General features: G+C 36.9%; 1 protein-coding gene across 1 annotated transcript in view; it reads left to right on the top strand.

The window, feature by feature from the left end:
- Window positions 1-15,734, top strand: part of LOC126336940 (PHD finger protein 3) — a 240,225-nt gene that overhangs the window by 39,736 nt on the left and 184,755 nt on the right. Inside the window, 1 exon segment of the mRNA XM_050001117.1 lies at window positions 14,965-15,165. Coding sequence (XP_049857074.1) covers window positions 14,965-15,165 — 201 coding nt within the window.

Here is a 15,734-nt window from a genome sequence, read left to right as displayed (position 1 = left end):
CTTTGGTAACACATGGAAACATTGAAATTTATTTGAGTTGTGTGTCCTGAAGGGCTTGTATATTTTTTTGGAAAAATACAAATGCTGAGAATCTTCCCCATTATATCCAAAATGAATTTTAAAGCATTACTAAATGTCTTCTTTCTTGGCCTTCCTCCCCCCCTCCCCCCCCCCCCCTCCCTCCGATGAATTTGTGTTGAATTATTTTACTCAGTTTACTCTCATCTACATCTACCTTTACAATCAGAATGCTAGTCATGCCTGTTAAATAATGTCTGACTTAACAGCAAAGTGATGTTTGGGAAATTTGTAGCCGTCTAGCTGCTTGAATACAACTTTTCTTGTGGCAAGGCTGGAACCACACGTGTTATCTTTTCGAGCTGGAAAAGACAGTAATTTTAGCAAGTGTTAAAGCAACACAGATCAGGAAAAACTGCAATGTAGATAGTCAGATGACCATAAGCAACTTCTCAGAACAGGAATGGACATCATTTCTTCCAATAGCAAATCAGTTCGCGCACTATGTTTATTATTCATCAAACTCAAAGACAGAAGAGGAACTGGTGAATTCACCCTTCACCAAGTGAAAAGTCGACTAAAGGAAATTATGTTCTCCTACATTAGGAAGTGAAGGAATATCCGACCATGTTTTTGAGTATTATCAAATGTCAGTTAATTCATTGAGAGAACCGTTATCTACAGTGTAAATTGTAAAACATATATGGTGGTCAGTGATTGTTCTTTCCGATTCTTCTTGTAGCTGTGGCATATAACAACTACTGTTTGGTAAAATGATGTGGGGGGAGCTATGGACATGAAGGAGGTTCAGATTTGTTCAAAGCAACTGAGCTAGTGAGAAACAAATTACGCACAGACATTAAATTTGCCTCAGCGGAATCCTATTGCAAACTATCCTAAACGAACACCACCTCCATTCATATTTTTGGCTGATAAGGCATTTCCTCTATGTGGAAATGTCTTAAGACTTTTTCCAGAAAAAAAACTTAATGGCTCAAACAATTTTGCAGCGACAAATTATCAAGAACTAAGTTTAATTGAACATGCATTCGATATTTTAGCAAGAAAACCGTGAATTATGCATTTGCCGATAAACATGGGTATTGAGTTTGTTGTCATGATAGTTAGAACATGTTGTGTATGTAACAGTTGTGTGATGATTGTTGGCAATTAGTACTCTTAGGTCACTGGCATATCTGTGAAAAGTGTGGAAGTAGAAGCAAGAGAAGTCGAAGACTTGTCAGACCTCACTTCTCAGACTTACTGTTGATTGTGGATCAGTGTTTAATTTTTACGTTTCAACTTTATTTCTTTCTTCTAACTCCATCTTTCTACCACTGTCCCCCAAAATGTGCTAGACATTATTCTGTCTTCATATTTCTTTTTTTCTGGTCTCGGCACCATATGTCTTAAATGCAGATATTTTCATATACCCAGAATTAACAGCTGACTGTCTGCATGTCCATGTTGCACATAAACACTGAAATATTGTGGTCATGGGTGCGCAATAGACTGAATACTGTGTGAAAAAAAAAAAAAAAAAAAACTGCTAGTGTGGCTGCACGGGCAACTAGAATTCCTGCAAATAAATGGGCTGAGTTGGATCTGCTGCACATGACCTTAAAAGACACTCCTTGCCTGTGCAGCAGTGGCATGAATTCCAGTTTAGTGTGGCCAGTCTTTTAGATGCTGCCATTATACTTCTGCCACATTTCTTCCAACTCGAACCTGCTGGAAAAAAAGCACAAATAGCTGTACCCTAAGACCTTTACAACCACATATTTCATAGGTGAACAGACACTTTTTTCTGCATGAAACCCCAAAAATTTAAAAGGAAGCAAAAGTATCCTTGAAAATATTATCTGTATAAAATTCTGATAAATATATATTTAGTTTATTGTTTAAAAATACACCAATTTCTTTAATTTGTTTAATTATCAGCTTGTTGATGAAAGAAATTTGCGTAAAAAACAATAAATAACGGAATTACTCAACCGGTGCTATCAGTCCTTTTTCATAGACAGAAATAACAAATTTATCAAGATAATGTAATTAAAGTATGTTACAAACACTGTAGAAAGCCATATGAATATATTTGTTTGGGGAAGGAGTGAACCAATTTGTGTTATTTTTTATGTGGATTTAATAATTTTCACACCTTTGCTTTATCTAATCAGGTAGTGGGTTTCACGTGTAAATTAACTAGTGCCGCTGTGTTTGCTTCTACTTACATTTTTGGTTAACTCTGTGAACAATGATACATATTTCTTTCTAATACTCAGCATAAAGCACACAACCTCATAAACTGCACTATTGGGTTCCCAGCTTAAAGACCTAGAAAAGTCACTTTCATTAAGCACAAGTCTAGCACGGAACAATGGCCTGCTGTTTTAGCGTGTTTAGGTAACTCAGTGGATCAGTTGGCATGCTACAGGGATTCCTTACAATGAAGTATAATAATGAAAACAATCAATTTTTGACAATATAATGTAACTGGACAGATAAAAAAAAAATCTACTCTCCAAGGAAGGACCTTCTCATCCCTTCCAGTAAGCCTCCCCTGACCCACTGTTCCTTCCATGCATTATTCTTTCTCTAGCCTGCTTCTGAAACACTCTCATTCCACCATGGAGTTTGTTTATGTCTCACTTTTACTGATGTCATTCCACATGCTGCTTCCGCTCCTTGGCTAGAGCCCATTTGAACCACCACAATTTTTTTATCTCGTCCTCCCTCTCATCTCTAGCAACTGTCTTAATCTTTTTCATGTATTCTCTTGGATTTCTCTGTCTTTAACACTTGAATTTTGCCTGTCCTTTTCTACTGTTTAGATACTTTCTGAATTTCTTCCATGTCCCTATCAACAGTTTAATCGCCACTGAGATAAATGCTTCATATAACTTTCATTTATGTCAGGCATCTCTGATTCCTTCAATTTTTAGGATTTCTTCGGTTGTTGTTATTATTTCAAACACATACCTGACTTATACAATTATAGTTGGTGGTGATTTAAATCTACCCCCACATGTTGGCGAAAATAAATGTTTAAATCCAGAAGTAAGCATAAAACATCTGAAATTGTGCTAAACGCATTCTCTGAAAATTATTTTGAGCAATCCGTTCATGAGCCCATTCAAATGGTAAACGCTTGTTGAAAACACATTTGAGCTCTGGGCAACGAATAATTCTGAGATGATAACAAGCATGAAAATGGATAAAGGGTCAGTGTACACAGGTATGCTGTAGAGAAACTGAATACCATAACTCCCTAATCCACCAAAAATAAACGAAAAATAAACCTATTCAAAAAGAAGAAAAAAATTTGCTTGACACCTTCCTGAGAGACAGTCTCCACTCCTTCCAAATTAACAGCGTAAGTCTGGATGAAATGTGGCTTGAATTCACAGAAATAGTATCGACAGCAATTGAGATATTTTTACCACATAAATTAACAAAAGATGGAGCTGATCCCCCATGGTGCACGAAGCAGGTCAGAACACTGTTGCAGAAAAAAAAAAAAGCAAAATCCCTGAGATTGGCCTTCTTTTACAGAAGTTCAAAATTTAGCACAGGCTTCAATACAAGCTGCTTATAATAGTTTCCACAACAAAACCGGGCAGAAAATTGAGAGATTGTGCTCTTAAAGTATGATAGTGGCAAGACATAATTAATGCCTTTTCTGCGTGATATGAATGGAAATACTATTAATGACAGTTTTGCTGAAATAGTGATGCTAAATGCAGCCTTCCAGAATTTCTTCACCAAAGACGATGAAGTAAATATTCCAGAATTTAAATCAAGAACAGCTGCCAAAATGAGTAAATTAGAAGCACACGTCCTTGAAGCAACTTAAAAGCAAGTCTTCCACTCTAGACTGTATACCAATGAGATTTCTTTTAGAGTATGCTGATGCAATAGCTCCATATTTAACAATCATATACAACAGTTCGCTCGATGAAAGATCTATACCCCAAAGACTGGAAAGTTGCACAGATCATGCCAATATTCAAGGAGGTAATAGGAGTAGTCCACTAAATTACAGGCCCATATCATTACCATTGATATTCAGCAATGTTCTGGAATATGTTTTGTGTTTGAACATTATGAATTACCTCTAAGAGAATGGTGTATTGACACACAGTCAGTAAGGATTTGGAAAACAGCATTCTTCTGAAACACAACTAGTTATTTACTCACACAAAGTATTGAGTGCTTTCAGCAAGGGATTTCAAACTGATTCCATATTTCTAGATTTGTTTAAGGTTTCTGCCACTGTATCACACAAGCAGCTTGTAATCAAATTGCTTGCTGTCTCAGTTGTACAATTGGATTTGTGTTTTCCTGTCAGAGACGTCACAGTTCGTAGTAACCTACAGAAACTCTTAAAGTAAAACAGAAGTTATTTCTGGCCTTCCTGAAAGATGATGATATTGGGCCTCAGCTGTTCCTTATCTGTATAAATGATTTAGGAGACAACATGAACAGCTGTCTCGGGTTGTTTATCATCTATTAGTCATCAGCAGATCAAAGCCAATTGCAAAATGTTGTAAAGAAGTTATATGTATGGTGCAGAAATTGGCAATTGACCCTAAATTATGAGAAGTGTGGGGTTAGCCACATGAGTGCTTAAGACTCCGTTAAACTTCAGTTACACAATAAATCAAATCTAAAAGCCGTTAAATTTAACTAAATACCTAGAATTACAATTACCAACCACTTAAATTGATAAGAACATACAGAAAATCTGTCCAGTTACGTTATATTGTAAAACATTGCTTGTTTTCATTATTATACTTCATTGCATGGCATCCTTGTAGCATGCCAACTAATCCCTGAGTTACCAAGACATGCTACACCAACAGGCTATTGTTCCATGCTAGACTTTTCTAGGTGTTCAAGCTGGGAACCCAATAGTGCAGTTTTTGAGGTTGTGCACTTAACGTTGAATGTTAGAGGGGGGGGGGGGGGGGGGGGGGAAGCACTCAGTAGATGCAACAGATCTACTAAAAAGACTGCCCACATGCTTGTCCATTGTCTTTAGAAGTACTGCTGTATGATGTGGATTCCTTACCGGATAGGTTTAACTGTGTACATCGAGAAAGTTCAAAGAAGGGCAGCAGTTTTGTATTATTGAGAAATAGTGGTGGGAGTGTCACAGACATGGTGCAGTATTCTGGATGGAAATCATTAAAACAGATCTTCTCATAAAATTTCAATCGCCAATTTTCTCCTCTGAATGCAAAAGTATTTTGCTAACACTGACCTATACATGGAGCAACAATCATAATAACAAAGTAAGGAAAATCAGAGTTTGCATGGAAACTTATAGGTATGTTTTTTCTCTGCGTGCTGTTCAAGAGCAGGATAATAGAGAATTAGTATGAAGGTGGTTCAATGAACCCTCTGCCAGATGCTTAAGTGTGATTTGCAGAGTAGCCCTGCAGTTGTAGATATATGCTATTTTGTGCATGAAAACTTAAAATTGTTATGAAACACACACAACGCTGTCATAACGTTCTGCAATATTTATTTTTTACTATACGAACCAGCTTTGAGCTGTTGCACCAGCATCAGGTACAAAGATAAGTATGTAGAGCAATGAACTTCTATTGGATCAAAGATTTTAAACAAGTGCATGTACATAGTATCTCCTTGTCCAGAGATGAAAAATGTTTGTTAGAACTGAATAAAACAAGAGGAATTATTTCACTGTTTCAAATTTAGACTGAAATAATCCGCCTTGTTTTATTTCTAATTTTATCATTGACATTTTTGATCCCTTGAAATGGACATACTCTGTACATGCACTAGTTTAAAACATTTCATCCAACAAAATTTCGGCCGGTCGCTGTGGCTGAGCGGTTCTATGCGCTTCAGTACGGAGCCGCACTGCTGCTATGGTTGCAAGTTCGAATCCTGCCTCGGGAATGGATGTGTGTGATGTCCTTAGGTTAGTTAGGTTTAAGTAGTTCTAAGTCTAGGGGACTGATGCCCTCAGATGTGAAGTCCCATAGTGCTTGAAGTCTATTCACCGAGGGCTGGGACGAAACATAAACAATGTCACGTGAGTGACTACGCTCGTTTCCAGAGAAAGCATTCGGTGTTCACGTGATACGTAGGGGTGTGGAAAACCCTTGGCGTACGCTCTGCAGCTGGCGGCGTTCGGCTGGCTGTGAGCTGCCACAGCGGACCGTGAGAAACCTGGGCAACAATGTTCGAAATAAACTTAACAATAATGTTAAACTGAGTTGATTCTGTCGAAGCAGATTTATTTTCATTCAGGTTGCTAACAAAACGCTCCATTCAAACACAATTAATTGTTAATTTTAATAACAATACCAGTAATAATAATGATATAGGACGAAACAAGGTTCACTCTGTCGAACTTGAACTGTTTTCATTGAGGTTTATAACAAACCGCTCCTCTCTCTCTTCTATAATGTAGTCTAATTTCCATATTTGAGTTTCCACTTTTTCTACGACATGGAGGACGCACTTGTTCAAATCCTCTGCAGTCACTGTTCTTACTACTTCTTCTAGCAGTACTTTAACTTCTGCCATTTTGTATGTTTTGTTTTTCGCTGCAACATAGCCTTTTCCCTGCATTCTTCGCCATTTTATCTATTGCGTGTTCGTTGTGCGCTGTTCTGTGATTTTTAACTATATCCAAAAGTTCTTTCTTCAACATACCGTCTTCGAAATAGATGTTTTTAGTTTTTAGCCACTCTGATATTTCGTGCTTATTGGAATTCGCATTGGAAACTTTTTCTTTTCTCTAAGAATGGTACGGCACATTATCAAGAACAATAACTGTATTTTCCTGAAGCCGAGGAAGAACATCTTGAAACCACTTCTCGAAGGTTTCGGCGCACATCTCCTCATGATAATCTCCACTTTTCTTGGATTCGAAAGTCCACAAAAACCCTTCAACGAACCCTGCTTTGCTGCCAATGTGTGCGATAATCAGACGTTTCTTTTTCCTGATGGGCCCTTGCTTCCGGTGGATAATCCTGACAGAAACGCTTGTTTTGAGGAATTTATAGTGTTATCTACCCAGACGTATGTTTGGGTATGTCCTGCGTTCACCCGCGTCTCGTCCAAATAGTAAATGGGTCTGCCTTCATCTCTCAAACGTTTAATGTTTCGAAGATAACGCCGCCTCCATAAAATGTCATCCCTGTCTATTAGCATGCTATCGTGCCCACGCCGGACATATTTGAAATTCATTTCTGTCAATAACGTATAAAATGTAGTTATCCGAAAGTTACCCAGATCAGCATCTTCGTTCATGACCGTAAGCACTTTGTCAAATGCTGGCAATTCGTTAAGAGAGAAAAAAAGTCGTGTACTTTCTTTCGTATCGCATTTCTATCGAAGTCATCAACACTTTCAGAAAGTTTCTGTCGTAATTTTCCTCTCTTGGGAGACTTCAAAGAGTGTCTGGCCTTGTACTCACTTATCACACGATACACTGAAGAACGTCCAACACGTGTAGCTGCAGCTGTTTTTGAAACAATGTCACTCATCGACTGCTCTGGATGTAACAGTTCCGCTTTATACATATTAAGCACCATGTGCTTTTCAGAAGAACTTAATGATTTCTTCTTTGGTGGACTCAGAACTGACACGTCTACCTTGCTCACTGAATCCGTGGATGACATAATGAGGACAGCCATATGTGATGTTCATGAAATAAGAGAATATATAAAATAAGAAACCATGCGATGCTATTGGATGCGCACATAAACAGTGAATGCTCAGCGTGACAACAAATACATACACTTATTCTAATAATCAACTACTAGTCTTTCAAGCGTCTTTACGGATGAACTTAAGATATCCTAAAATCGCTGCTGTAGAACACCCACTAACGGGCTCATACCTGCAACTGAGATGGCCACACTGACTGTGCGCCGCGCCTGCGAAATGCACAATGCATCGCTCATAAAGAAGAAACGGTTGCACCCATCGCTTTCGAACAAGTTACAAAATTAAATTCAAACCTTTCTGAAACTTTCCTGGTTTACACCCCCCCCCCCCCCCCCCCCCCAAAAAAAAAAAAAAAAAAAAAAAAAATTAAAGGGGAAAAGTTTGTCGCTTACTATATTTCGGATGATGATTTGGTAAAAGTTCTGCACCGGACGTGAGATTTTAATTTATTACTGACTCTATGGGGCAGAAAATTTGCAGACGTCGTCAACATATAGTACTGAAGGCAATTATTAAATTATTTTGCTGTGCGACACACAGTTTAGGAGATATGGTGTAATAAATATAGAGTAACGCGAAAAAACAACTTTTCCTGAAAGCTTAAATATTTCTCTTTTTCAGTGACAATAAATTTTAATGTAATGCAAAAAAAAAGCTGTCGGAAGGTAGTTCTCGGATCACTTTATCATGTTTAGGTGCCAAATTATAAAAAACACGACTTACATTTTCTAATTTCTGACGCCCCTGCCTTGTACACCCCTCGAAGGCAGCGCTGTGGTCACGCACCTTGCGTGTTTACAGTACGTCCCTTGTTTCGGTGAATGGAGTATAGAGCCATTTGAACAAAATTTCACTGCACAACATACCTATCTTAAGGTGTGACAGTCAGAAACCAGATCATGTAACAACTAACAAATATTGTAGAACATTACTTTAGTTTTGTGTGTGTCTTTCTCATAATGTATAAAATATGCTACCGATAATTGATAGAAAAGTCAATCAGTGCACTGAAAAATTATATTTTGACGAAACTGTATTGAAGCTGTAATTATTATTATACCACTATGGGTTTTATCGGAACATATTATAATAGAGAGAAATGGAAATCACGAAGCAGAGCACCAAGGAAAATGATAGCAACCACTAAGATGAAGTCTTGAGAAATTTTGCAAAATAAGAGGGAATTTTAAGGATGACATGATGACGTTATACTGCTTATTAATGACAGAAGGTAGCGGAAATAAAATACTTGAAACAGCATTAACAAAGAAGGGAAACCTGTGTAAGAGGAAATACTAGTTTTGAAAATATGGGAAGAATTTTTCCAAAATGTACATAAAGGACAAGATGAAGTAAATATACATAATGAAATAAGAGTTGAAAGAAATAACACTATTATAGTAGAAATAGAGATGATCTGCATATGTTGGATTGGTGGTGATCGGAAAAAGGCAGTTGTTGTAAATCTTTTTTGGGAAGTGTAACAAGGTGCTCAGAGAACTATAGAGGAATGACATTACATTGCAATAGCATGAAGATTTATGCAAAGATAATTTTGGAGAAAATCTGGAATGACATACAGCCACAAATAAGAGAGCAACAAGGATTTTGTCCTGGAAGATCAACTATAGGTGCTATGTTAACAGCTAGATAGGTAATAGAGAAGAAATGAGAATGTGGCCAAGACATTTTAGTTGCATTCATAAAAAAGGAACTGTCAAAAGACATGTAGCTGGTATGGGAAACGTATATGAGGGATTTTCAGTAAGTAAGGCAACACATTTGTTTTCTCAGCCAAATTTGGTTCAAAAAATGCAGAATTCGTTCTCGTACATCATGGCATATTTCAGCTTCTATAGTTTCATGAAGTTGTGATAGGCGATGACACTATATGTAGCCTTCAAAATGGTATCTGTAATTGAGGTGCATTTCAAGCAGAGATCTGTTACTGAATTTCTTTTAGCAGCAAACCAGAGGATTGTTGATATTTAAAGGTGCTTGCAGAATGTCGGTGGAGACCTGGCAATGAAAGAAAGCACAGTGAATCATTGGCTGACGCATTTGTTGTCATTGAAACAAGGTTATGCAAATCTGTCTGATCTCCCACAGCCAAATGGCCACACACCAGCTGTGCTACCTTCCGGAAACTGAAGAAATGACTTCAGTGTGTTTGTTGCCACAAAAATACAAATGAACTTCTCCTTCTCCATGACAATGCAAGACTGTGCACAAGTCTGCGCATCGGAGAGGAACTCGTAAAACTTCATTGGACTGTTCTTCCTCATCCATCCTACAGCTCAGATCTCTCAACTTCAGATTTCCACCTGTTTGACCCAAAGGAGGGTTCACTCCACAGGAAGCAATATGTGAATGGTGGGGAGGTTATTGATCCATGATATCGGCTCTTACGTTGACCAATAGAGTGGTACCATGCGGACGTACAAGCCATCCCAGTGAGGTGACCTAAATGGAGATTAATTTGAAGAAAAAAAAGGGGGTTTTGTAGCCAAAAGAGTGGTGAATAATGTAGTGTATTGGAATCCTGGCTCAAACCAACATGCTTTCAATAAAAAATTAGTTTCATTGCTTATCAAATATGCCTCGTATAACAAATGCCTGGAGTGTGTTGTAATAGGTGCTAAAAAATCAGAATGATTTAGAACAGATTGAAGGATTTGGCAATTGGCAAGAACTATGTTCTCATCAATGCTCTTCACTATAGTTATGGACAACATCACATGGAAAGTTTGTCAGGGATCAGCAGCAGATGATGTGAAAACCATAACATATGCAGTCAGTCTGATTATTTTGAAAGACAATTAGCAGAAGTTGGAAGAACGAAATAACTGGTGAAGGGTGATTGAAGAAGCAAGGAAAGAAATAAGCTTAACAAAAAGTGAAGTAGTGAAAATCGGCATGAAAAGTGAAGGGTGAAAATTGTTTTCATAAAATTATTAAGTAGATGTTTCCAAAATGTGTAAACTAACCAAGAAAGGAATCCTCAAGAATGAAATTTTGAACATGATAGAAAATTGCTCAAAATTTTATCATCGTGTATCAGATGTAGTTGAAATTGAAAAATACCTGCCAAAGCAAAGTTCATGATGTACAATTCATATTATCTATCAGTCTTGACTTATTGATGAGAGGGTTTGTCTTGGACAAAGAAAGATCTGAGCAGAATACAAGTGACAGAGATGCACGTTCAATTGGGGATCCTGGGTAAGGTGAGAAGGAGCAGGATAAGGAATGAAACAACACAAAACACATTTCAGATCAGTCCCCTAGAAGAAAATATGGAGAGAAGTAGACTGATATGGTTTGGCCACATTAAAAGAATGGGACAAAGACGACTATCAGCAAGAGCTCTAGAATGTACAAAATCCACAAAAAGACCAATTTGAAGATCAGGAACAAGGTGGAGAGAGCACATGGAGGATGATGTGAACTGAAGAGGACTACAATGGGAGAAATTCTGAAAAATAGGCTGTGGGATAAAAGACAAGATTAGAAGAGGCTGTGTGAATGGTATGCGTAAACAGAATTATTTCAGGAGGAGGAGGAGGAGGAGGAGGAAGAAGAAGAAGAAGAAGAAGAAAGCAAAGTGTTGAGAAGCCTACATTGTCACCATCTGTATTTTTCTGGGTACAAAAATTGTCGCTTTCATTTGTTATAAACATTGATCTTTCAGTGTTGTGAATTTCACCTCCATATTGATTTCAGTCCTTTTATATTGTTCTTAAAACATTGCATCTTCATGATACTTAATACACTATGTTGTAGATGTGGTAAATAGTGTCATAATTTGTGCATTTGTTATAACAGCATTGAGTAAATTGGCTTTTGCATAACAACTACCTTTGAAGACTAAATCTGTTGTATAATTTTTTTACAATTGACTATCAATAAAATTCCGTATTTCAATGTGTACCTGGCAATATGAAAGATTTTATTGAGGAGGAAAACCTCAGCAATCCTGACATAAATTTCTTAGACAGATTTGAAGTGAGGATCAAGAAATAGAAATTTAAAAGCTCTTTTCATTCGTCACTTTTGCTTTGCTTCTTTACCATATTTTCAGTAAAGATGTGCACATATTCTTAATGGAATGTCTACAGTCATGAAGTTTCTCACCAGTTTTAAATTTTCTCTGTAACACATAACATTGTGTGCAGTTTTTGTTAATGTTTTGTGCAATAAATAGTTTCCTGATGACTATAGGCTGTAGCAGAGCTAGTTCCTTCAGAGTCTGTTTTAAAGGCCTGTTGTGTAGAGGATAGTGTGTAGTAAATGTTGCTTTCATGAGGTGTCCAAAACTTGTAACGCATTTTGAAGATCTCCCCTCCCCCATGGAAAATGGGGCAGTGTGATAAGTAGTGTACTTGATATTAATAAATGGTAATTCAATCGTTGAAACACAAACTAATGTGACGGAAAAAAAAGTAATCCTTTGTCTCCCGAGAAACTATTAGTCTTTGCACACCTTTAGAAAACTACTTTCTACATGTTTCGCATGCCTCTTTACAGCACTGAATGGCGTGAAAAATTGACTCTGATAACTAAATATGAGAGGAGTAAGGTGCAATTATGATCTCATTGGTAGTCTTAATTTGCGTAGTCTTTGGTTGTTTGAAATCCAACAATGATTATTTCTGCTTAGTTCCATCCTATCCTCATTGTATCCTCATTGTAACTGAGCCAGTTCTCCTACAAGGACATTTATAGCATAATGACATGAACTTATTTTTATAAGACCATCAGGCTTAAATTATTCTTGTTTCAAAGTAGAGTTAATTTATTTTGTGACTCCTAAATTACATGACTAATTTTCTACACTTTTAAAATAAACTTGTCTTGCAACTGGTACTGGTGTTTTGGGAGTGTGCTACTACTGTTTATTCTTTATGGTTTGTTTTGAAACCCTCACACAGTCTTTAATGTAGAAATTGATGTAAGCTGTTGCAATTGATTCCAGTTTTGAATGAAAATATGTAATGTGAGCTATTAGAAATATACTTAAAGAGATATACAGTAAATAGAAAGATGAGAAATGTGGTGGCATTGTACTATCATTCTCTGTGTATGTTGTAGGGAAAACAGTTTTGTTCATTGTTTTGAATTGTCTGTGTTAACTTCACTACTGATTCTGCTATTTTGTGAATGAAGAACTTGTTAAAAAGAGAAATAGTATGTTTCTATGTGAGAGTATTTGATGTTTTGTGTGTTCCACCAATAAAACTTTAAAATAAACTGAAATGTTAACTGTTGGTGTTTCTTGTTTTACTTTGGATATGTTTCTGTAAACTGTATAGAATAATAATGACTTCAACTATTCCATGAATAAAACAAAACAGAATCACATGTTTAATTTCTTGCTGTATTGGAGAGGTCTTAGTGAAATATTCTTGGGCTGCCTTTCTCTTGTAATGGCATGTTTGAGTTGAGTGCCCCACTGTGCAGTTTCGGGCACTTGCTTTGACATGAATAATTCACAATCAACTGATTTCTTACAAAGAACTGCATCCGCTGAACTGATATGGCATCTGTTTATTAGGACTGTAAATTACTTGCTGTGCTTCCCAAGTAAATTCTTTTCACTGTCAGGTGTAAAAATTTTAAGCTTGGGTTGCAAACCACATCATTAAAAGTATTTAGTACTGTCCGCCCCCAGTAGCTGAATGGTCAGCTTGACAGAATGTCAATCATAAGGGCCCAGGTTCGATTCCTGGCTGGGATGGAGATTTTCTCCGCTCAGGGACTGGGTGTTGTGTTTTCCTAATCATCATTTCATCCCCATCGATGCGCAAGTTGCTGAAGTGGCATCAAATTGAAAGACTTGCACCAGGCGAACTGTCTACCCAACGGGAGGCCCTAGTCATAGGACATCTCAAACTGAATGTTTCTTTTATCTGTTGTCATGAAATATGTGACTTATTTCTTAACAAAAGTGCTGCTCATCATCTCCGTTTTAGTTGCTTTTGTTGTGTAAAAAGTGACAGCTATTCTTTCTAGTAGTTAATTGTTTACTTACTATTGCATTAAAACTAGATGGCATATAAATTTTGATTGTATTTTAGGTTAAAGTATATGACCAGAAGATCTAGATATTTTATACAAACTTGAGAAATTCTGTTCCTTTTATGTGCAGTTTGTCATACATTTTGGTTGTTAAGAGTGCAATGACATTCTGCTTCAATGATATATCAAAGTATTGACTGTGTTGCCATTGTTATAACATTTTTCTCCAATTGTATCAATAAGATTGCGTGAAAGACTGCAGTGATTTTTTAAAAAAATTACATTATAATTCTTTTTGACAAAATAGGTATTTTTAATGAATGAATTAGGATAAATGTATATTTTTGACTTCTGTATAGGGAGATGACACTAAATGAGTAGTATTAGATGTAAGTAAGGTGCTTCATAGTTTGTACTCCCATGTGTGGTGACGTTGTTTCTTGTCACTTGCTACATACCAAGTATTAGATGTAAGTAAGGTGCTTCATAGTCTGTACTCCAATGTGTGGTGACATTGTTTCTTGTCACTTGCTACATACGAATTTAAGTAAATACTCTATATGATAATTGTGTTGTGGACAGTCTTGAAAATAAAAATTTGAGGCTCAAGTAATTTAATATAAATTATAACTGGACCAGATGAACCCACAGGGGGTGAGTGCATTGTTGCAGTTGTCAAGAAGTAAACAAGCACAGAGAACATTGACTCTTCGATAAGTGGGTAAGTGTTCATATTGGATCAGTCACGTTAACAGAAATCATTGCAGTTTTTAATATATTGGAATTATTTTTTAGGTAATAGGAAGATCAGCTTTTATAAATTGTGATTATCTGTACAACTGTAATAAATTCTAGCAACACTAATTTAGAGAGAAGCTTTTAAGCTTGAGTCAACTGGTAACCTGCTTGTTTTACCAAATTTAACAAGACACCTTCTAACACTGCAAAGGAATTTTTATCTTCTAATTGCTGAAATGTTTACTTTATACCTCAGGTAAAGTGATTCTCTCCAATGAGCATTTGTTGTTGGCCTACTGATGTTTAAAAACCACATTGTGGTGAAAGGAATGGAAATTTTGAAATTGTGCAGTAAGCATAGCAAAATTAGCAAGCCTCTGTATTCTGCATGTAGATATTCCTATATCACAGTGCTGCATTCTCAGTAGAAATCCAAATATGGTTTCTGATTAGTAAAGAATTATGTTTTTATTGTTACAGCAAATCCAGAAGATGCACCAGTCAGTGTCATTCGTGTTGGGACTTCATCTCAAGGTGATGAAAACAGTCAGGACTCAAATGGTACCTGTGATAGCCAAGGAGATGGCAATCCCCATGTCAGCCTTACTGTCGAGGGATTCTATTCTCCGGCAGAGCCTCCACCTGAGCACCCTGCTGAACCTCAGCCTCCCAATGCTGATCGTAAGTTGTTTGTTTTAATTCTAGTTAAGGTAGGTCATTTTATTAGCAGTGTTGATGTACACTACAAAATTACAACCAACTGATGTGTTCTCTGCAAAGCCTACCTTGATTATACAGTACTTCTGAACTAACTGTGACAAGTCCCAAACAGCAGGGGACTAGTGTACTAGGAAATGCATTGATATTAAGAAATAGTGCATTTATAATGGCTAGTCACTAGGCGAATTGTATATTTGCCTAATAAAACCTGGAAGAAAAGGATGACTGATTGCTGTACTCTTATCATTTGAAAGCCATTTCACAACCATTGAGTGCACCCTCATTTGTAATGAAAGGTAACCTGGTGAAAATTACACAAATTTGACTTTGTTGCTGGTATTTCACTGTTCTCATATACTAAAGTTGGAACTTGTTCCATTTCCTGCCTAAATCTGGTGAATAGCTGTTCCTGGGTGTCTGGGCAAACGATCTGGCATGAATCAGATGTGCTAGTTCAGTCTGTATTTTTTGTTGTTCTCAGATTTTTGAACAGTCCAGCAGGATCACTTGATTTTACTGTATGATGATGC

Source organism: Schistocerca gregaria, chromosome 2 (assembly GCF_023897955.1).
Source record: "Schistocerca gregaria isolate iqSchGreg1 chromosome 2, iqSchGreg1.2, whole genome shotgun sequence".
NCBI lineage: Eukaryota > Metazoa > Arthropoda > Insecta > Orthoptera > Acrididae > Schistocerca > Schistocerca gregaria.
Note: the sequence above shows the minus strand (reverse complement) of the source record. Positions and strands in the feature narration are given on the sequence as shown.